Source organism: Patagioenas fasciata, chromosome 7 (genome assembly GCF_037038585.1).
Source record: "Patagioenas fasciata isolate bPatFas1 chromosome 7, bPatFas1.hap1, whole genome shotgun sequence".
NCBI classification, from domain to species: Eukaryota; Metazoa; Chordata; class Aves; order Columbiformes; family Columbidae; genus Patagioenas; species Patagioenas fasciata.
Genome location: NC_092526.1, coordinates 21,135,278 through 21,156,384, shown reverse-complemented (window position 1 = coordinate 21,156,384; position 21,107 = coordinate 21,135,278). Strand labels below are relative to the sequence as shown.

Sequence of the window (21,107 nt, the reverse complement as noted above, 5' to 3'; positions counted from 1 at the left end):
TTGATTTTTGAAAGACTGACTGTCAAGGTAGTATTGACCTAAGTGATTAAACCTTAGTTCAATTAACTTTCATATCTGAGTGCTTTAGCATAGAAAATTTCTTTGAATCTGGGACGCAGCATGCGCATCTGTAAGGCCATGAGAAAGGATTTCTTTGAAAGGCAGGTTGCTGTTCTTAGGGAAAGGATTCACAATGTTTCTGTGAGAGAGAAGGCAAGGCTAATATTTCCACAAGACACACGTCCAGTTGCTTACCACAAGAAAAAGTAGAATCAGTTTTGTGAATAGGCTTTGCCAACAGAAAGATTTGGAAGGAATTTTGGAGAAAACTGCTAATATGTCAGCCATGTATCAGAGTGACCTTTTTTCCCCTATATGAATCTTAACTTTTCAAATGTAAAAGAAAACCATCCCTGGGACACTGTATAGTTAGATTTGATTGTTTAACATACCTGATGGTGAAGGATTCCTAAGCTTCAACAGAGCCTCTTCCTCTCAGTAGCATACCACAATGCACCCTTCTGATTATGTAAAATTTCATTTTTGGTACTTTGTTCAACAGGAGCTTTAGATTCTATTCTTCATTTTTTCACTTGTGTTCTTTTTCCCTTATGAAAACAGTCCCTGCTTGGGTTCTTGAGTTCTGGACTTATTCTCTTTCAAAGAAGGCTGATTTTTAGGGATTTCAGCACCTCTCTGTAATCTGCCACTGTGGGGCTGACAAATTATACCATTAAGGTTTTTCATGCACATTCTCTTTATAGCTGTCAGGTCAGATCAACAGAACTATCTCTTTGCAGGCATTTATCATGAAATGAGGTAGAATAAATTTATTCTTGAAGCCATTTGCCAGAGAATAGAACCTCAATGAAACAAAGGTTACTAAACACTTTTTACATTCTGTCCCTTTCTTGCACGTGTCCAAGCACACACACACACACACACGCTCCCCTCACACACACAGACTGATGAAACTCTTTTTCTTACGTTTGGAGTTCTGACCTGCACAGAGTATTTTTGTAAGCTTAATTGAATTGCACATTAATGATTAATCACCAGCACAGTTCTTTAGCAAATAAAACCTTTACCCCTTCAATTTTAACATCTCTAGGAACACCAGTTCGTGAGCCTCTGATCAGCAGCTTAACAGGTAGAAATAATGTACAAGAGGCACAGTAACCTTAGCTAACATTTTGCCATTCTCAACATGCTCTTTGTACAGTCGAAATAATTGGCTGTAACATCCACTAAAGACCTGTTTCATCTAATGAGTGAATTAATCATCCTTTTAACTTGAAAAGCACACTGAGGGTGAAAGAAATGTGAATGCATACTATTTTTAATATTTTGCCTCATAAACGATACTAATATTAGGAAGAAAATTAAAATATACGTTTGGATACTGTGTTTGTGTAGTAGCACTACAATGTAGTTCTGATTTTTTGCTGTAATTGCATATCTGTAAAATAGCTTGTGTTTTATCTCTACACAGTTGAATAGTCAGGTGATTAGATGTGTTCAAATACTGTGATGGTAATTTTTGGAATATATTGCAATAGCTGGGCTTTGTTATTATTTGATATCATGTCTTACTTTCAGAAGCTTGTGAAGTTTAGCAACTCCTGAATATGACCATAAGCAAACCCTCAATGAAATAGATTAGATAACTAAATCTGACTAAATACATTCTGTAAGATACAAGTATAAGATAGATGTTCTGTAAGGCCATTGTTTCATTTCGTTTTCACTAGCAGCCTATATGTTGATGAAGTCTACTTGAAAAACTGATTATTTTTGTGGTTTTATTTACTTTTTTTTTTTAAATTGGGCGAGTAGTATTAACCAACTTTGTAGCTGAATATTTTATGAATGCAGATCCTATAGAGGTGACATTTCTGAGCATAAAACATTACCTTCAAAAGCATGTTGGATTTACAAGCCTGTCTGCAAACTCAGAAATTCCAGGTAAGATGGTGGGGGGAGGGGTGGAGAAAATGTCTTCTGAAAGGAATTTAACCAGTCTGGTATGTGATAAAGAAGACGACCTCTGCTTTTGGCAGAATATATATTTCCACAGAGCTGATATTGGTTTAATACTAGATGTTAATTAGAACTCCAGGACCTGATCTCCCAGTAGCTGCTGGAGCTGGAAACATCATACACAGCAGCACGTCAGATAAAAAGCTTGGGGCATAGGACAGGAACAGCCAAAATAACTTTGCATCCCATCCAGCTCCATATCGTGTCCTGGGGTACTTTGCCATCAGGGCATGTTCCAGGCATTTTATGACCTTAGAAATATCAGAGTCACACAGTCTTTTCACTGATGATCTTTGAGCTTTTATATCTGCAAAGAAGAAAATAAAGCTGAAAGCATTTATATGCAACATTGTCTGTGAGATGATTATTTATGTTTGAAGGTTTGGCTACAGCTTCAGGCTTTCTTTGAACTACTGACTCAAGTTCTGAGAGCAGTATAGCTACAGCAGAGCAGAGACCAGAAAGGCTGAAGACCACCCAAAAGCCCCGTAAAGAGAAACCACTCTGGCCCATATTGTGAGCCAGATGTTCCCTACAGTCAGTGTAGCATGACACAGCACAACTTTACAGATATCAGTAAGTCATAAACTTAGCATATGGTCATAGCAGTTCATTCCCCTTGGGCATTCAACCTCTAAGTATGGGGTGACTAAGAATGGTAGCATGACATCATATCTCACCAATCTCATACAGAAACTAATAACACAGGCCTCATCTTAGATACACATGGTGCAGAACAGTTAGCAATGGGTTCTTAATGAACATAAATGAAGTCCAACAAACGTTCACAGAATCACAGATTGGTTGAGGTTAGAGGCACCTCTGGTCCAACCTCCCCTGCTCAACCTGTGTCACTTAGACCAGCTTGACCCAGACCATTTTGAGTATCTCAAAGGATGGAGACTTACCAGCTTCCCTGGGCAACCTGTGCCACTGCTTAGTCATCCTCACAGTAAAAATGTTTCCTGATGTTCAGCAGGAACAACTTGTGTTTCAGGGTGTGCGCATTGCCTCAGGTCCTGTCTGTGGGCGCCACTTAAAATACCCTGTCTCTTTTGTCTTTACAGCCTCGCTTCAGGTATTTACATATATTGATAAATCCCCCCTGAACTTTCATACAGTACTTTTTCTACTTACATTCAACAAAGTATTTTTCTCCATAGGAGTCCCTGATTTCAGGAGTCAGTCTGTTCCAAAGTCTTAAGAGGTCTCTCTCGATGACATCTGAAGTAGCTACTCCTGCCTTAAAGAAACTGTGCTCAACAACGCTTACTTTCACTCCAAAATGCTGCATCTCTCTCCTAGAAGGAAAAAAACCCAACAATAACCATCCCTGAACACCCAATTATGGCATAACCACTAAACATAAGTAAGTTGAAAGTCTGTCACATAAATGAATATTTGAGACTTTGATTCTTATCTTCAAATGCCAGAATAATTTTGAGATGTTAACATGGACTTTGTAGCAGTGTACCTGTCCTGTAAAAGTGCAGGAGACAATTAACTCTGAGGAAAAAAAGCAGTTTCAGTTAGATTCACAGCTTCCTGTGTGGTTTATGTTGGACTGATCCATAGGACGCCACAGCCAGCTGCATCTTAGCTGTGTATTATCAAACTAAACTTTTGACTCTTTCAAAACTGTTGCATTGTTTCAGCTTCCAGCAGAAACACATTATTAAAGTGCCTGGGAAAAAGTAACAGTGAGTAAAAATTTTCTATTGAATTAGAACTTTGTTCTCCATCATATAATTAAATGGTTATGGTCAAGTGATTAAATGTTAGTGAAATAAAGGTTAGCATGTTTTCTGGTAGCATGGTTCCCCCTCTGCGTAATTTTGAGTGGCAGTGCAACTCCTTTGGGATGAAAATGACTTCTTTGTCTTGCTGGGCAGCTCAAGAGACCCAAGCAACTACATTTCAAAGTGTGCAAAGGAATGAATCACGTGTACATTAGTCCTTAGTTATATTATATTTTCTTGGGGCCTATACTTTCATTATGTAAGCATTCATAATGGTTTGCAACCATCTTTCCTAGTCCTGGTGAAGACTTAACTCAGTGGGCTAGGCCTTAGCCTTCTCAAGGCAGTACAACACAAGTGGCTTCAATTAAGTGTGCTCAGCTTAATTTTCAGAAGGTACAAGTACCTTTGTTAATGTGGTTGCTGCCTGGAATCTACCAGCTCAGGTTGTTGTGGAGCATTAGACCAGAATAAAATGCGTTGTAAATGGGTAAGTACAACTTGCCCAGGAATCTCCAGGTATCTGACCAGTTTATACTGTTGATTTACTTTCATGTACACAGTGGATTCTCATGCCCAAAAGTTGCATGTTAGCTGTTTCTCCAGGATATGAAAGTTTTTCCCAGTGCATTTTCCTAGCAGGTCTGTTCATAGTACTGGAAATTGAAATCCCAAACAAGTGGCCAATATCCTATTGTTTTCCTTTCCCCCTTTGGGCAAGATTTCCAGAGAGAAAATGAGAGCAGCAAACATACAGTCACTCTTCCTGAGCACATCTGGAATCTGTTCTTAGATTCAGGCATGTATTTCTAGGTACTCACCGTAAGGTGTCAGAGAAAGCTTCCATGCCCCACTTGAACATGCTGTAGCCAGCCCCTACAAAAGCCATGAGGCCTTTGGCATTGATTAGATTGACTACTCTTCCCTCAGCTTTTTTCAGAAGTGGCAGAAGCTTGAGCGTGATTTCAGTCAGTCCCAGGAGACCAACACCCAGCGCCGAGTGGAAGTCTTCAATCCTCAGCCAGTCAGTGGGTGCTACAGGTGCTGTTCCTTCAGCATTGCTCACCAAACCAAAAAGCCCTGAGAGGATTACAAACCCGTTTATTTTGGTATGTGGCAATATCTTACCCTAGAGCTTCATATGTAGCACTGAGAACAAAGCACACAGTCTGCAAAAATTTCAGTGAGATCAATACAGTTGTTTGGGGTTTGCTTGTAAGACCTACTCTATACACCTGGCAAAATTTGCTGAAGAGCTTAGGCAATGACTCTAAAAAAGCACGGGTAAAGTATTAAAGGAAAACTATTTTGGTTGGAAATACGGACCACCATACTGGGCTTTATGATCCAGATCTCTCAAATACGTGGGTTCCTAATATGAACGTAAAGTCTTGTGAAAATCAAATAGTCTACATAAAAGTGGAGACTGATTTTTCTGGTTTGGGGTCTAAAGGTCTGAACCAGATGTGCAGAGTCAATGCTTCTAAAAACATTAGCTTAACCCTGTGTATTGATAATGCTGCTTTATTACCTTATAAATTACTTGAAGAACTTTAGATAAATAGTGACGCTTCCAAGAGTTTGCTGAGGACAGCCTGTGCCTGAAGGGTGAGGCTGAAAGTCCAGCACTCAGCCTCCGTAAGGAGTTTCTGAGACTGAGGTGGCAGCGTCAGCAGCGGTTACCCCGACTGAGAACGTGTGACTCTCCACAAACTGGAAGCAGGGGCCTGCTGGAGAAGGTAAGCACTTATAGTTATGTTGTCCTTGCCCTCAATCACTGCATTCAGGAATGGTCTGGAATCCTCATGATGAGGCCAACACTGTTTTATAAGCTTTGAGGAGAAATTTCTACTGGTAGAAGATACGTGTTTTGCTGTTTTAGCTAGTTAGTTAATTAACAAGCCTACTGAATATTTGGTGTAACTGTGTGATTCAGTTGGTAGTTGCAGTGCTGTGATCCCCTTTGGCAGCCCTTAATGTCTAGTCTGAGCTACCAGTGCTGGGAGAGAAACATACATTGCCACAGTTGAATATATTTACTATGCAGATCTTTTTATCACCCTTTGGCAAAAACAAGGCTTAAGTCTTGTTTTTTAATTTCATTCATGGGTATCCAAGGACAAACTCTTCTTCTTATAGGCAAGTGCTCAGAGGTATATGATGACAGTAGTGAGAGTTCCCTGTGTAACAACTCTGAGAAAAGTGGCTGAAACGGCAAATGTTTAACTGTTACAGTCAGTGCAGTTGTTGTGTGCATTGCAAAAGCTGCACTTATTCAGCCATGCAAAAACACTCTTGGGCGTACTAGAGGAGGGCTGAAGAAGCCTGGCACCAGCCATTTTTAGTTGGGTGGGCTGGCTTTATTGTCAAGAAAGTCCTTTCTGGTACTAGTTAGCACCGCCCCTCCCCCCCCCCCCCCCCCCCCCCGCCCCGGGATTCTTCTACTGCACCAAAACGAGTCTCAAAAACACACTTGGTAATGATCTGGTTCTAATAGACTGAGCAACTAGATTTTTAGGTACCCTATTGGTGAAAGCAAGGGGAAGCCCAAAAGCATTGTTGGAGGAAAGGTCTTTGAACTGAGAAATGACAGAACTGAAGAGCAGATGTGTTTCATCAGTAAGATGAAAAATGCGTCTGTAGAGAGTGGAGAGGCAACAGAACTTTTAGCTAGACCAGGTTTGGTTATATTGAATCATTTTTCTGAGAAGTTACCTTGTCACTTACCCTTGCCAGCCGTCTCTTCAGTCACAAACACCACAGCCCTGGCAATGCTGTTGGGGTCAGCTAAGTTCAGTTTCACTGTCTTCAGTAAGAGTGAGGAGCAGGCCCGTAGCTCTTGGCCTCCTTTTACTGTGGAACATGCAGCAATGACACAAAATCCCCTTTTGTCAAGCCATTTAGCCAATGAGTTTCCAAGTCCAGTGTCACAGCCGGTTATGAAGACATGCTTTCCACTCAGGTTTCTCACTCTGCGATTGTCTCTGATGAGCCAGTAAATTATAAGAGATAGTATGGAAGCCAAAATCGCTATGTGCACTGAGTCTGAAAGTGAGGGCTACAAGCAAATACATTAGTGATATAGAAAATGAAGCAAATGTGCTCAGCCAACCCCCCAGCGTCCTCAGATACAATTCCTGTGAGGGGCTTTATTTCTGCTGGCAGCCCTTCCAGCTCACTGTGAGTTAGGGGAGAGCATGGGTACAATGTGATCAGGATTCATGAATAATACGTGCCTTGGCAAAACCTCACCCTTCCTCCTTTTCAATAGATTTCCAATGTTTTTCAAGCCTTGCTGACCAGTCTTTCTAGTCAGCCCCATTCTTTCAATATAATTCAGAGTGAAAGGAATGACTGTGCCACTTCTCACAGTAGTGTCTGAGGTTTTTGGTGGACATTGGTGATTATTTGTGCTAATACTGGAGACAGAAATTCTACTGGGAAAGAGGATGATTCTCTTTGTCTGCCTGTATGATGCCACCCAGGCTGCTCTTCTAATCTGTAGCACAGGAGCAGACTGAATATTAAAGTCCATTTGCAATGACGTGCCAGGCAATGGCATTTCCTTTAACTGTTTAGAATTAGGAGCCAAGCTAGACACAAAGAGAGAAAGTAGTTGCTACCAGCAGTCTCTCGTAACCACGTGCCAACACAACTCAGCAAGCTAGTGCTGTGTAATTTTAGGACTCAATTCACCTTTGCCCCAATACAGAATTAAATGAAGTAATTAGAGATTTGGGGAAAAGATTAACCTAATTGGAAACCAGACCTGTAAATCACACCTTACTTCCTTGGCAGTGCTGCAGGGAGGAAGCAGCAGGAAGTGATCTTGCACTACTGGAAAGTAGGTTAAATTTGAAACCGGGCTCTGTGGAGAAGTCTTGGCCAGAATGCCTGCTTGGCTTCTGTGAGATAAACACCTGTGACTGCTCTGGGTAGTGTTAGTTTTTGTGATTAGGTAGCAATAATTAGCACAGAAGTGCTGTAAGATAAGGGCCTGAGAGGCAGCACTGCGTGTGGAGCCTCTGCTGCTCCTCACCCCACTACCAGCCCTGGGCCAGTGTTCCTAAGCCTGTAATCCTAAACTGCCTAGTTCTCCCTGAGAACCAGAGCTCCTTCTCCGATAACACGTGGGCATTTGATGCTGAGCACCATGGCGGGTTTTGCTCTGCTGGAGCCTTCTGCCAGTGTTTATTCTGCTAGATGATGCCATTGCTGCTGGACGGAGTCTAGGTGAGAATCAAAGGAGATAGTCGCAGTTAAAATTTTCTTCCACGAACATTATCCAGTTCTGTCAATGTAAAATGTTATGCAAAATATTTCTTGTTTGATAATTGTGAAACACTACAAAAGCCATTTTTCTTCCAGGGGCATATTGATGTAGAAATAGCTGCCAGGAGTGGCAGAGAGTGTGTTTTCAGAGAAAATGTCAGAGTGGTATTTCACAAGTATTGATATATCTTCATAAATATTGAATTCTGCTTACTAATGTAGCCAGTAAATAGCTAAAGGCAAATTCTGCTTTCCATTAGAACTCTGATATTTGCCTGGCAAATTGAGAACTCTTGGGATAAAGCTTGGCTTCTTATGCCTAGACAAGTGCCTTTATGAAAGCAATTGATTTTAAAGAAAAGCAGCATGACAACACTGAGAGAGCCCTTTGAGATCCTTAGACGACTGCAAAATCCAGCATCCCTCTGCTTCTCTGCACCAAAGGAAACTGAAGCACACAGAGACCACATTGAAGGGGGGTGTTACTGTTCTAATCCCACAGCAGGTTTGCTTTGATAGTCATTCCAAAGAACCTCAGGTAGGTTTGAGGGTTGGGGTCTGGGTGTGCTTTGGATTCCTTCATCCACTACTGTCCTGGCGGTGCAAACCTCCAGAAGGGCAAGCTCCACCTGTCAGGCATGCTGAGGAAGACCTGCCAAGGGGAAATGTAGGGACTGGAGTTCTTCAGAAACACCACTCATGTAGCACGCAGGGGAAGGTTTAGATGTATCAGACAACGCTCAGACAGATCACCCAACAGGTCTTGTAGGAAGTACAAACTTTAGTAATAGAAGAGCTGCAGAGCTGCAAAACCCCTGGTCTTCAGTTAACAAATTGAACAAATATGCAGGCACAAACACATCACATCCCTCCCTCTTAGGTGTGCTATTCCTGCACATGTAAGGCTTTGCACTTTTGTTTCATGGAAAAGGAGTGCTTTTTTCATATCCTGTGTAAAAATATCCGTGAGATAATTCAGTCTGGTGGTCAGCAGAGAACTTAAGATCTTCCTTAATATGTCACTGCCCAGCATTTTGCGAGGAGATGAATGTAGTCCAGTACAATGGGGGCTGATTTCTCAGCATGATTGTGTCTTTCTTTGTATTGCTTGCACTTCATAATTTTACCACAACATAGGTAAAAGCCCCAGGAAAATGAAACATAATAAACTCTTAGATGAATGAGCCAGTAATTCAAAATAAAGGAGTAGGGAAAGATTCCCGATATTGTGAAGAACATTTCTGAGTTAGCATTTACTTCAGACCCTGTAGGTGCTTAGATAAGCAACAATTGTTAAATTCATTCTCGAAAGGAAAGGACTGCATGTTCTCTTGTCTGTGCACTTGAAAACAAGTGTTTCATTTGTTCTCTTAGCTATTCTGCAAATGCATGTAATGGTAACTACTCACTATAACAACAGACACGATTTCTGGTTTTGTGACTGTACTCACGTTCTGGAGAGACATCTGCAAGCTCAGTCTATGCCTCCAGGTGGTCACAAGTTGTCTTCACCAGTTATTTCCAGTGTCAGAACGTAGAAACTGTGCAATTCAAACTCACAAGCCTGTGCACCAAGACCTGCATGATAGTTTCCAGAAAAATCTCACTGTAAATTCTGGCTGGTGGTGCTTTCTGATCGCTGCACATCAGCTGACAAGCACAGCCTCTCTCCCTCCTGTTGATAATGACTTGTGCTGTGACACTTCTACCTTAGGGACTTACTTGGAATTAATCTTCTGTCCATGCCTGACTATCCTGTCTATGTTGTATAAGCATTGGTGGCTAAATGTAGTAATAGACAGAGCCTGGGGGACTGTCAAGACTTATTAGGGAGGACTGATCTGCCCAGCTGGGAAGGACTGATCTGTGCTTCCTCTTGAAACCAGCAAGAGTCTTTCCATTAACAGGGCTTGGTTCAGACCTCTGCCTTTTCTCCTGCATGTGAACGAGTTTTTATTTATGTGGCTTAATCTTTTAAGAGACATCCTTGTGTGTGAAAACTTTCAGGGATGAAATTATTTTACCTAGTCTGGGGGTAGCTTTTTGAGACTAGAAACAAATCAATTGCCCGAGTAACTAAGCAATGTTTTTCAAATAAAGTCTCAAATTCTACAAACTGTGCAAACAGCAGCTCTACAGTTTGCATGGGAAAAGACTCCAAGATATAACTGTTAGGCCACGTGTTTTCTACCTGGCCATACCTGGCTATTCAGAGTGCCGTGCAGTGCCAGATGCTGCAGGAAGGGAGGAAGCTTGGGCAAAGGCAGTTCTTAATAGCAGAATGAATGAATAAGCTTTTTATGACAACTGATTTGAAACTCAGTGAATGAGAAGGAAATTAAAACTGGTGTAACCAAACAAGGTGGCAGGATGGAGTGGGAAGTGATCTGACCCCGTTCAGTTGAGCAGACCATGGCAATGGCAGCCTGTCCCAGACTGGCCAGTGACCCCTGCCTGACAGCTCCCCGCCAGGACCTGCAGAGTTGTTTGTACATCCTCTGCTTGGTGGGCAGCTCTTTCCCCTCCAGTTTCTCTCCCTGCTCATTTTGGCTTGGGCCTGGAAATTCTTGCTTCTTTTGACACTCTGAGGCAACACCAGCCTGAGTTGCAGTGTTGGTTGTTAGAGTGCTGCCAGCACTCTTGGGGCAGTCAGGAGATGTGTGCAGCATGCAGGAGTCTTGGGGACTCAGCAGGTGGCTGGGACAAGCCTGGCAGACATGCCTGCTGGGCTTGCCTCATCCTGTCTGGCCTCATTCAAATAACAGACACTACCGTGGCTGAGATGACCGCACAACAGCACTCCACCAGCATGCAAAGCCCATTGCAGGGGAACATTTCTCCAGCAGCGTCAGGTCAGGAGTCCTGCTATTGTAGGTAGCAATCCTTTGCCACACAGATGTAGGAGAGAAGAATATAAAAGGAGTTTCTCTTCCTCTTCTGCTAATGTTTTTCTTAGCAAACTGCTTTTGAACTGTAGAAACTAATTTTGGAAATCTGAATAGATCCTGCTTAGCACTTCTGAAACCACTGAAATGGGGAATTTTTCCAATAAGTTCCCTTTTTTACAGAGGATCCTGCAGCTTGCTCAGAGCACAGCATGTGAGGGAACATAAGGGAAGGGAAGCCACATAAGCAAAATGTGAGCTCCATACGTAGCTTTCCATTAGAGAGCTTGGCATGAGACAGTCTTTCATCTGCAGAAAGCAGCACTTGGCATCGGATTTCCCATTGACTCCTTAGGTGTATTTCATAATGAGATCCCTGAATCCTAGAAAGCATGTGGAAAAATTACCCTGCCTGAAGCGTAACACTGGGGAAGGAAATTTGATTCTCAAGTGAAAAACAAGAAGCTAACATTATTCCTGCTGGACAGGTGGAGGTTTTGGAGTGCATCTTTGTGCGTTGGCTTTAACAAGCTAATTGAAGCCAGGTTCTGTGTGTGCTGTCTCCCAGGACTTTCTGACCTTGTGGAAGTCATGGGTCTTCTCCTGAGCAAGTCCCTTCTAGTCCCTATTCACCTGCCTTATACAATCTTGTCAACAGGACAGGTGTTGATAGCTGTAGCAGAGCACACTGTACTTTGCTCATTTCCAGAAGTCATTGGCTTTTGTTGCTGGCATCTGAGTCAATGAGTCACCTTGTTCCAGGAGAGAAAATGCTAGCAGAATCTGGGCCTCCATACAGTGAGAACCAGAAACAACTTAAAAGGTGAAGGAACTGAAAACTCTCAGACATTTCTGAAAGATTAATAGTTCTTTTGTTCTTTCTGGTTTACACTTAAAATGAAATTATATAATGTGTTTTTTTAATTGTACCAGATACTGGAGAAATAGGTGTATTTTTACATTTATACTGAATGTTTGTGTATTTCATGTGTAGTTTGTATCACACTGATATAAAGGACAGATCTTGCAGAATCAGCCTTGTCCATGATAGGGGATATGTTGGCAAATATTTACGTCGCATGGGAAGCTGCAATCTCTACTCTGTTCCACAGCAGTAGTCTTGTATAACTGCTAGCATTCTTGAGAGGGGGTTCCAAAACCAACTTAGCATCCTGCCCAACAACATAGTGGGCACGTGGATGGAGGCTTGTTAGGGCATGCTCCATGCACTGAATACCTGGTGAAATGCCCTTGTTAAGACAAATCTTGGCCAGTTTCTGTTTCTTTGATGCATCTGTGAAGTTCAAAAAGACATCATTTAGTGACAACCAGGCAAGGTGACTTTAACTCTTCCCTCCACACTGATGTGTGCAGTTTCACTGAGGAATTGGTATTCCTTGTTTCTCCCTACAGAAGAGTTTGTAGCAGTTTCTGAGAACCAAGTCCCCATCTGTAAGGACCTTGTGATATAGCTGACCCCAAGAACAGGCTAGTTGCCCTTAGTTGTGGAACAGTCATGGCAAAACCAGGCCTGAGTGGTCTGAGGACAGGCAACCAGCATTGACAGTAGTTCAGAATAAACATAGCTAGGTAAGAGGCAAAGGGAAACAGAAATGATGTAGTTGTAAATTAGTCTCTTGTAGCAAGGAAATTGCTTTGCAGAAAGTTGTGAAATACAATTGCAAAGAAGAAATTTGAGGGACAAGAAAGTCTAAAGATGAAATGACAAATGGCCTCTGTTCAAGCAGGTTTAGCAAATGTGTGTCAGACTGTTCCTGAATGGTTTCATCACCACTGGGGCTAGCAGAAGCAAAGGCAATTGATTTCTATTTGAGTTCTAAATAAATAAACAGTAATGACAAAAAACCACATCAAGTGTATTGATTATATCATCAGATAGAAATTTTTCTGTTTGGTAGTTTGCTCAAAAGCCTCATGCCAACATGAATCACTGAGATTTGAATTAAAGCTTCCCAGAACGAGTCTTTTGAGCGGATGGTCATATTGTGGTGCAGATGCATTTGAAGAGTAACTTTTCACACTACAGTCTTTCAAAAAAGTCAGAGTGATTAGAAAATATAACATTGCTTTGCAAGGCTTCCTCAGCAAGAAATGCATTACTCGTTTTTACACAAATATCTGGAAATTGCTTACCTTTCTGAAAATACTCCTCTCCATGTTGCTTTTTAATATCAAGAGGGAGCTTACTCCAAATGAACTCTTTCTCTTTCATAATCTTTGCTGGATTGGGTAATGGTGTTTTGAACAGTCCAGGTTGAATGCAACAAACCTTATCCCCAAAAGCTTTCATATCTCTTCTGCAAAGGCAGCACAATGATTCAATCACATTAGACATTATTACTAATGCTGTGGGATTCTTTTCTGTACTAACACTTTCATTTCTGTGTTTACATGGCACACCAGCACACAGATACTGTGAGGTTTGTCCATGGTTGTGAACTTTCAGCTTGTTATCCCTAAATGAAAGAGGGATGAACTTTCTTACTGGCTTCACAGAGTGAGAGCATGCATGGGCAGTGACTGCAGTAGCTGGCATGGTGTATTTCACATCCTAGTTCACCTTGCAGTAGCTCATTAGTTGTGTGACTTGTGTTCAACATTGGCTGGCTGCCTAAATGCAAGTATGTAGAGCCATTTTACATGGCTTAGGGAAGCCCTCTCAACCTCTGGCTGATGCTCCAGATTGATACCATTCCTTCTGGCCCCATCTCATATCTGTCAGCCCTGCTTAAGTGTCCTGGTACCTAAAATGGCATTATATATTTAGGCACACAAATTGTTCCTTGTCTGTCTTACAAGAAAAAGCCATGGTGGTCCTCAGGATTAGTTTGCAATTTTCTCTATCTCTCTTTAATATTGGTATAATTAAGAGAAGAGACTTTGAAGAACAAAGCTTAGACAAAAGTTACTGCTGTGCAATTTTCTGGATGGGCAGCTGCTGGAAATTTTTAGGTGCACTTTTAAATTAGGAAAATTTGGTTCATATTGCAAAGACATTTCGGTTCTCTTGAGAAGAGCTGCTTCTGTGATAAGGCCTCTGTGCACACTAAGATAGGTTAGTTGTGAATCTATAAGAGTACCAACTATGCCACAGTAATACTTGAGGACAGCTTGTGTGCCCATCAGGCTTTATACCTTAGTCTTCAAAAGTGGCATAGTCTTATGGTTACCAAAGGCACTTTTAAGAGCTAGTCCTAAGTGTCTAATGTTTATCAATTTTATACCAAGTGTCAGGATTGTAAATCAGCTTCTATTCTGCATGTGCCAGTTTTCAATCAGTATGTGAGCATTAGGAAGAAAAAGAGTGATCTTTCCTCATAGTGAGTGTTATACCTTAAGCTGTCATTAAATCCTCCTACCCCAAACTTTGTAGGAAAATAGCCTCCACCACTGAATGCTAGGTGACCTCCAACACTGGATGCATTTACTATCCTCCCATTTGCTTTTTTTTTAATCAAGAGAACCATATGTATTGTAACATTTATGAGTCCAATTAAATTAACTTCAATTGGTTCTCTAAAGTGGTCAGTATCCAACCAGTCTGTAGGAACTGATGGCCCTGTAATCCCAGCGTTATTGACAAGTCCCCAGAGACCTGCAGGCCAAGAAAGAAAAAGTAGGAAGTCAGGAAGCAAATTTTCACCTAATGTGTCAAATAAATTGAACTGGGTGAGACTTCACAGAAAATCAGTGAGGGAACAGATGGGCAAAGAAGATTTGGAGGAATTGCTTGAGAATGTCCTGCAATATTCAGCTTTATTCTCAGCATCCAAGTTTTATCACCACATTTTCCATCACCTTTTGCACAGTCTTCCCCTTGCCACAGCATTTTGGGCAGGGGGTAGTGTTGGCTTTTTGTGGGAGAAAGGGCAATAAAGGAAGGCCAGGTATGGCAAAGAGCAACTGGACTGAGTGATGGGAAATGTGTGAGGAATAGACCTGGTCCATGGTACAGGTAGAGTGTTCTGAGACACAGGCAAGTGTGCCCTGGTTCTGAGAGTGATGAGGTGCCAGGACAATAAAAAAACAGCTCTTGTTAACGACAACAACAAAAAAATCCTTCTCAAAATTTAGAAAACAAGATGGGAACTGTGATAGAGAAAGCTTTTGCTATTCATTTTCCCTCTACTGGCATTGTATATTGTAGCAGAGAACATACGGCTCATATTGACTGATATAACCTAACTGGAAATGGGAAGCATTATTTTAAAATGAACAGCCAGCTCAAAAAATGAGGTGGAGGCAAGGAAAAAATACTAGATTGATTCAAAAAACATTTCTGAGCCCTCAGAAGTGGGAGGGGAAAATACAGAAATTTAAAACCAGGTCTTCTCTTGTGTCAGCTTTTAGAGTATGAATTCTTTTGCTTGTCTGACTTTACTCGTAGTTTTTCCTGGGGAAAAAAAAAAATCACTTTTGGCCTGAAAGCAAGCAGTTTCAAATAAAAGCAATTTGGCAAGTAATAAGGAATTTTATGAAGAGACAAAAGGTCAAATCGAGATTGAAATTTAGCATTAAGTTTAATTGGTACTACGGCACATTGTAATAGACCAGATTTAAGACTCAAAGGTAGCTGAATCCAGCCTATAGGATCTTGGACCTTTGTCAACTCTACTGCAATACCGCTCCTACTGAAATCAATTAGCATCAATAACGGCAGCAACATCTTGTCTTGCACAGCTTGTCAGAGATATGGCATTTTTCTATTTTTCATAAGGTCTGCAAGCAGTATTCCAAAATAGTTATATTCAGATTTATTCGATAGACTTCATATCTATTTTTTGCTTTTGGTAGAATGAGTGATTACTTACAAATGATTTATTACATGTATTCAATTTTTTTAAAAATAAGTCTTTAAGCTTGTAAAGCGGAATTTGTTAATTTGTTTCCTAGCTGGGTAACACAGCATAGGAGGTGCTGAACACTCGTGCCATAACGCAGATATATATGCAGGTGCGAACAGTCCCAACAAAGGTTCCAGGATCTGGATAACTGTTCTGACAATGATGAATCGATAAACCTGACTTATTGAGCACATCCCCAAATTTTTATCTACTATTAACTAGATGTATGAAACATCCGTTTAGTGAGATCTTCTTCCATGTTCTTGGCAGATGACAAGACATCCATACACACTTGTCAAATGTCAGTTAAAATAAGCTGTGAACATAGCATGATAGCATGGTTGGTTGGGGTTTTTTTCTTATTTTTTTCTTCAGTTGGCTAACTGCAACTATTCAGAGAAGCAGGCACAGTTCAGAGCAGTGACCTCTTTGTGCTGAAACAAAACAAAAAATCCTTCCTTGGGCCCAAATGAGAACTTGAGATCTACTGTAATAAGGTTACAAAGAATAATGCATATTAGGTTATTGCTGCCAGGTCAGTAAGCTCTCATCACACATATCTGGGAGAAACACTAACTAGAAAAGAGTATCAAAAATGAAATATTTGCATGGAAACCAACAGAAATGTCTGAACTTATTGTCAGTTCATAGAAACTAAAACAGCAAGACTAGGGCCAGCTAACAAAAGGTCAAGCAAGATGAGTAGGACCCGGAACTTTTCTCTTTACTGTGGATACTTAATCAATGATAGCCAAGAAACAGGATGTACTCTATTTTCCTAACCCCCTTGTTTGTCAGTGCTGGACTCTCAAGAAAGGGGATGGCAAGTACTGCCACCTTGCCTCTCAATAATTAAGTTCCCTCAGCCAGGCTGTGGTAGTGCACATGTGTGTGTGTGACGTCCCTGGGCACCGAGAGGAGGCTGCAGGTTGGAGCACACACCTGCTGGAGTGTGACAGCATCGACACTGCCAAGTATCTTTGAGAAGAGCCTGCTTATCTGAGCGTATACTCCGATTCACTTAATAGCGAACTTACAAGTAGCTACAGACGATGGACGAAATTCCACTCAGAGGAAACAATTTAGTTACACTTCTTTGTGAGCGCTCATGGCCCAAAAAACAGGAGATGCCTAATGCAGTCGACTGACGTAATAATTATATACAGCCATAAAGGAGTACAGATCTTTTTAGAGGTTACTTACTTAATTTCAAAGCAAATTGCAAACAACTGACATGTTTTTAAACATCATAATAGCACAAAAGGAAAAAAAAAACACAGAGTTCATCAAGAAAAAAATTATTTTTCTCTAGTTTCCAGGAGGAAGAAGAATAAGAGGCACTCAGAAGCCCCAGAGGCATTTGCGTGGTGGCATTCAGAGTGGCTGGGAAAGCAGAGGCTCAGAGAACAGGCCACCTCTAACAGGAACAGGTGAGGTGATCGAGGGGGCCAGAGGGCCACGCACTCAGAGATGTCTTTTGGGAATAATTTTTTTTATTTTAACATGCTGAGTCACAGGTCTAGTTTGCATTTTAAATGTATAGGTTCTTTTGTGGCTTGGTTTTATTTTGTTTTTCAGAAGTGTTGTTGCCATCTCTGCTGGTTTTATTTGCACAAGTGCCTGGAATGGAGAAAAATTCCTTGCCAGCTGCCAGCTTTGGGTAGGATCAACTGAATAAATAAGTGCATGTCCTGCTTCTGGTGCTTTCCAAGAGCAGATGGTGAGAGGCTAACTGTAGAAACGAAGTGAGTAACTAGAGGTAAGTCCCTTGCTGCCCACCTCCCAGCCTCCTGCTGGGCCCACTCTGGACGGTATTTTGCAGTTCCACTGTAGCATATTTTTGTGACCAAGAAATAAATAGACCATGACTTAGTGTCTCTGATTGTGATTTAGACCATGGGAGAAGAAATAAGTTTGCTTCTTTCTTTGCGCTAGCCTTTTACCTCGAGGTATCCATTCCCAAAAATCACCAACTTGGACTTTTTACTTTCCATAACAAGAGAAAGTCATGTTCACAGAACATCCCTGTTGTGCCCAGAGGTACTTTCCTTATTTCATCGCAAAGAGTGTAGGAACTGCTATTTCCGTATGAACAAATGTGGTTTGATTGAAAAAAAAAAAAAGATAAAACTGGGCCATCAAAAGAGGAAGTCTTGCTTTTAGGTGCAAAAAGCAAGTTTTCCATATAGAACGCTTGCTAAAGATCTTTGGAAAGGATAGTAACTATTTCAGAAGTCATGCTGCATTGGAGGAAATAATGTACATATGCACTTCATGGGATGGCCATAATTCTATTTTTAATAGTGTAAATCACAATTCGGTAAGTCATTTTTGTGTAAATGATTTGGTGCCAAGAAGAGAATGAAGACACAGTGTATAGTACTTGCCAGTCTGACCAACTGAATTTAGCTTACCCTCTGAATCAATTTTCACATTATTCAGCTCATGTTGCTATATACTGCAGGGACAGTAGTGTACCCTGAATTATGGCATGGCTAATAAAGTAGTTCTATATTAATGCTGATAAAATAATGCCATACTAATCTCTTCCCGTACATTTGTTGTGAGTTTTTTTTTTTCTCCAGAGAACTGTCTGGTCTCCTCATGAATGATTGCTTTCCAAGTGCACTGACTTTCTGTTGTGAGATTACATTAGTCAAATTTAAACCCTTCATTAGATGTCAATGAACTGTAGCCATTGTGACCGCTTGGTTATTGACCCAGGTGCAAATAGTCAATGCCTGATTTAAAGATTCAGTTTTGAAAAATGGGTTAGAATAATGAAAACATGATGGAAAATGGTTGGGTGCTTCACTGACTAATTGAACAGGATCCTTGCAATTTGTTCCATGATAGAATATTTTTCACAACCAAGGGTGAGTAACAAATCTATCTTGTTTAATATTTCAAAGTTGACTGATTAAACTTCCTCAACTAAAAGATACCTGCATTTTTCCTTTTGAACAACTAAAGCTAAATTCTGAATTCCCTTTGCACAGTTAGTGTTTTTTTCTGGTTGTTGTTTTAATTATTTTCAATGGGAATGTTTCAAGAACAAGGCATTAAACCTCTATTTCAAAGCAAAATGTTCTTCTGCATATATGCAGTCATTAATATCTGAGAAACCTAGTTTTAAGGAAAAATGAAACATAGTGCTTTCAGGGGCAATTTTTGATGTTTCCTCCTACCCTCTTATGTTAAGTAGTGATCTGATCTGGATAAAGATGAGATATGAAAAATATTTGAAAGGGCTTTGATTCAGGTCCTAATGTTACTTCATTCTATAGGATGTGTTCATTTTTTGGCATTTTACAAGTATTACCTGTTTGAATCTGGATTTTGAGTTGCTTAAATATTTTTGTTTATCAGAAATCCAGCAGGCATACCTTAAATGTCTAGAATAAAATGCTATTTCACTTAAGCACAGTATCTGCTCCCATTTTGTATTTTGCACACACAGGGGTAGATGGGATAATTTAGTACCTCCTGTTATCTCTGATTACTACTATCTAAATAATTTTTAAAGCCAACATCAGCAGCAGTGTTTTTCAAGATGTTGTAAGTGATCCCCAGTTAGGCGTTCAGACCCTGAGGAACATTATTTTAATATTCTAATACAGCATGCTAACCTGCTATACTAATCAGTTTAAATCAGCTAATGAGTGATGCCTGCTGAACAGGATAGTATGTGGATATTATTTGATGTGTTGAGCTCTAGAAAATATAGGAAAAATGTGTTTCCTTTCAAAAATGTGGGACAGTCACAATTTTATTTGAAAAGTGACATAATTCCAGAAAGTTTAGCTCTAGCAAGTGTTTTTAACTAGAATCCTTTTTTGAGTCTATCAGTCATTGGGGTTTTTTCCCACTTTTTCTGTTATTTAAAGCTGCATCAGCATTCACGCTTAAAAATCAGTTGCAAAATACATTTCATAGTGTTAAAATACAGCATCATAGCAAACACTGAAATGAGACTTCCCAACATGATATTCTATACCAACATTTAAAGGACAGATTGATTTTTACAGTGTTTCAGTACAAAATTTTGCATAGATGTTATGATTGCAAAGTCCAATAGTAGCTGAAAGAGGAGAGGCAGAGAGTGACTTTGCTTTACTTTTGCCTTCTTCATCAATTTACGGTATGACATTATCCATTATCTTTCTGAGGCAGAAATGCAGTGGTGGTGGATTTTTAACCATTTCATAGCTTTTCACATTCATTATGATGGTTCAGATGGTTTATATCACTTAATTTAAATAGGTTTATACTTCTGTGAAGTTATGGAGTATTTTAAAGCTGCTGGAATGTGTGTGTAAATACCAGCCTTAACATTTAGATTTATTTTGATAGCAGAACAGGTAGGAACATCACTTCTTTACTCCATCAGAACACGTCTTCATAATCATGACATTTCCAGTTGTACTAATTACAGTGTAAAATAAGCAGCTTGTCTATTAGCTCAGCTTCCTTCATGTAGTTCCATTATTGGTGTACTAAACAGTGCAAAGCAGTCAGTACTAGATCTAGAAGCAAATAATAGCTTCATGTTTAAGTAGAAATTACTAGTAAAATTATCCTTGTGATCAACTATTTTTTGCAGAAGAAAATATGAGTGTATGGTTGCAGCTGGTATCTTCTGCGTATTATTAATTAAGCCAATAATGTTTTACCCATTTGAACCAGAAATCTGAATAGGTTTAACAAATAAACATTGTTAGTTTATTATTTTTCTCACACTGATGGCTTTCTTTCAAATATATATTGATTCATGTTTTTAAAGTGTGCCCTTCCTAAAAACATGTACTTAAGGAAAAAAGAAACCAGCCAGCCTTAGGCCAATTGCATATTTAAGTTGTATTTTCCTTAGAATCTTGTCTGCGAAAGGCTCCCCAATCAGCGCTACCACTGTTTAGCTTCTTTGTAAATGGAGCAAAAAGTCTGTGTTTTCAGATCTTCAACCTCACAACTGCATTTACACATTAAAAAAAATTTGCCTTGAGAATGTGAGGCCTGACAAAGCTGCCAAAAATAAGCTGGCTGAGAAACTTCTTTTTTTTTCCTTAGGAAACTTCTGGAACTTTAGGATGATTTGAACAAACAGCTTTTGGAGATGTTCTCTTTCAGACTATTTCAATCAACCAAACACAGCAAAAGGTGGGAGGGAGCAGAATAATCTCTGTGTTTTCAGTGCAGAATTGAGTGAAATTTTTGTTTCCCATGTGGGGAAAGTTGTCACTCTCATCTTCAGTGACAACATAGTTTCAAGGGACTTCAAACTGCCAGGAATATATGCTTGCTTTTTT

The 21,107-nt window shown here is 40.3% G+C and overlaps 3 protein-coding genes across 4 annotated transcripts in view; 1 reads left to right on the top strand and 2 right to left on the bottom strand.

The window, feature by feature from the left end:
* Positions 1–2,051: 2,051 nt before the first annotated feature.
* Positions 2,052–9,762, bottom strand: LOC136103228 (retinol dehydrogenase 7-like). Its single transcript, XM_065841203.2, has 5 exons — positions 9,503–9,762; positions 6,507–6,837; positions 4,601–4,859; positions 3,178–3,341; positions 2,052–2,347 (listed from the first exon to the last, which is right to left on the bottom strand). Exons 1-5 carry the CDS (start codon positions 9,515–9,517, stop codon positions 2,097–2,099), a joined length of 1,020 nt encoding a protein of 339 aa, XP_065697275.2. The 5' UTR covers positions 9,518–9,762; the 3' UTR covers positions 2,052–2,096.
* Positions 9,763–12,006: 2,244 nt separating this feature from the next.
* On the bottom strand, positions 12,007–15,123 carry LOC136103227 (dehydrogenase/reductase SDR family member 9-like). Its single transcript, XM_065841202.2, is given in 6 exon segments — positions 12,007–12,053; positions 12,056–12,098; positions 12,100–12,230; positions 13,091–13,254; positions 14,291–14,552; positions 15,117–15,123. Coding segments are annotated over 6 exon segments (654 nt in total).
* A 3,416-nt stretch (positions 15,124–18,539) lies between these two features.
* Positions 18,540–21,107, top strand: part of ABCB11 (ATP binding cassette subfamily B member 11) — a 44,881-nt gene continuing 42,313 nt past the window's right edge. Inside the window, exons 1-2 of one of the 2 annotated variants that reach the window (XM_065840710.2) lie at positions 18,540–18,677; positions 20,869–20,958. The gene's annotated coding sequence lies outside the window, so the exon portion shown is untranslated. The remainder of the gene's footprint in view (positions 18,678–20,868; positions 20,959–21,107) is intronic. The other variant, XM_065840709.2, reaches the window with a different exon arrangement.

Bases quoted from the DNA above. Each gene is read 5' to 3' on its own strand.
- LOC136103228 (XM_065841203.2), bottom strand. The intron at 4,860-6,506 runs GTAAGTGACAAG...TAATCCTCTCAG, and splicing joins TGAAGAGACGGCTGGCAAGG to GGCTTTTTGGTTTGGTGAGC. The intron at 2,348-3,177 runs GTAAGTAGAAAA...TCTTCTTTGCAG, and splicing joins AGAAAAATACTTTGTTGAAT to ATATAAAAGCTCAAAGATCA.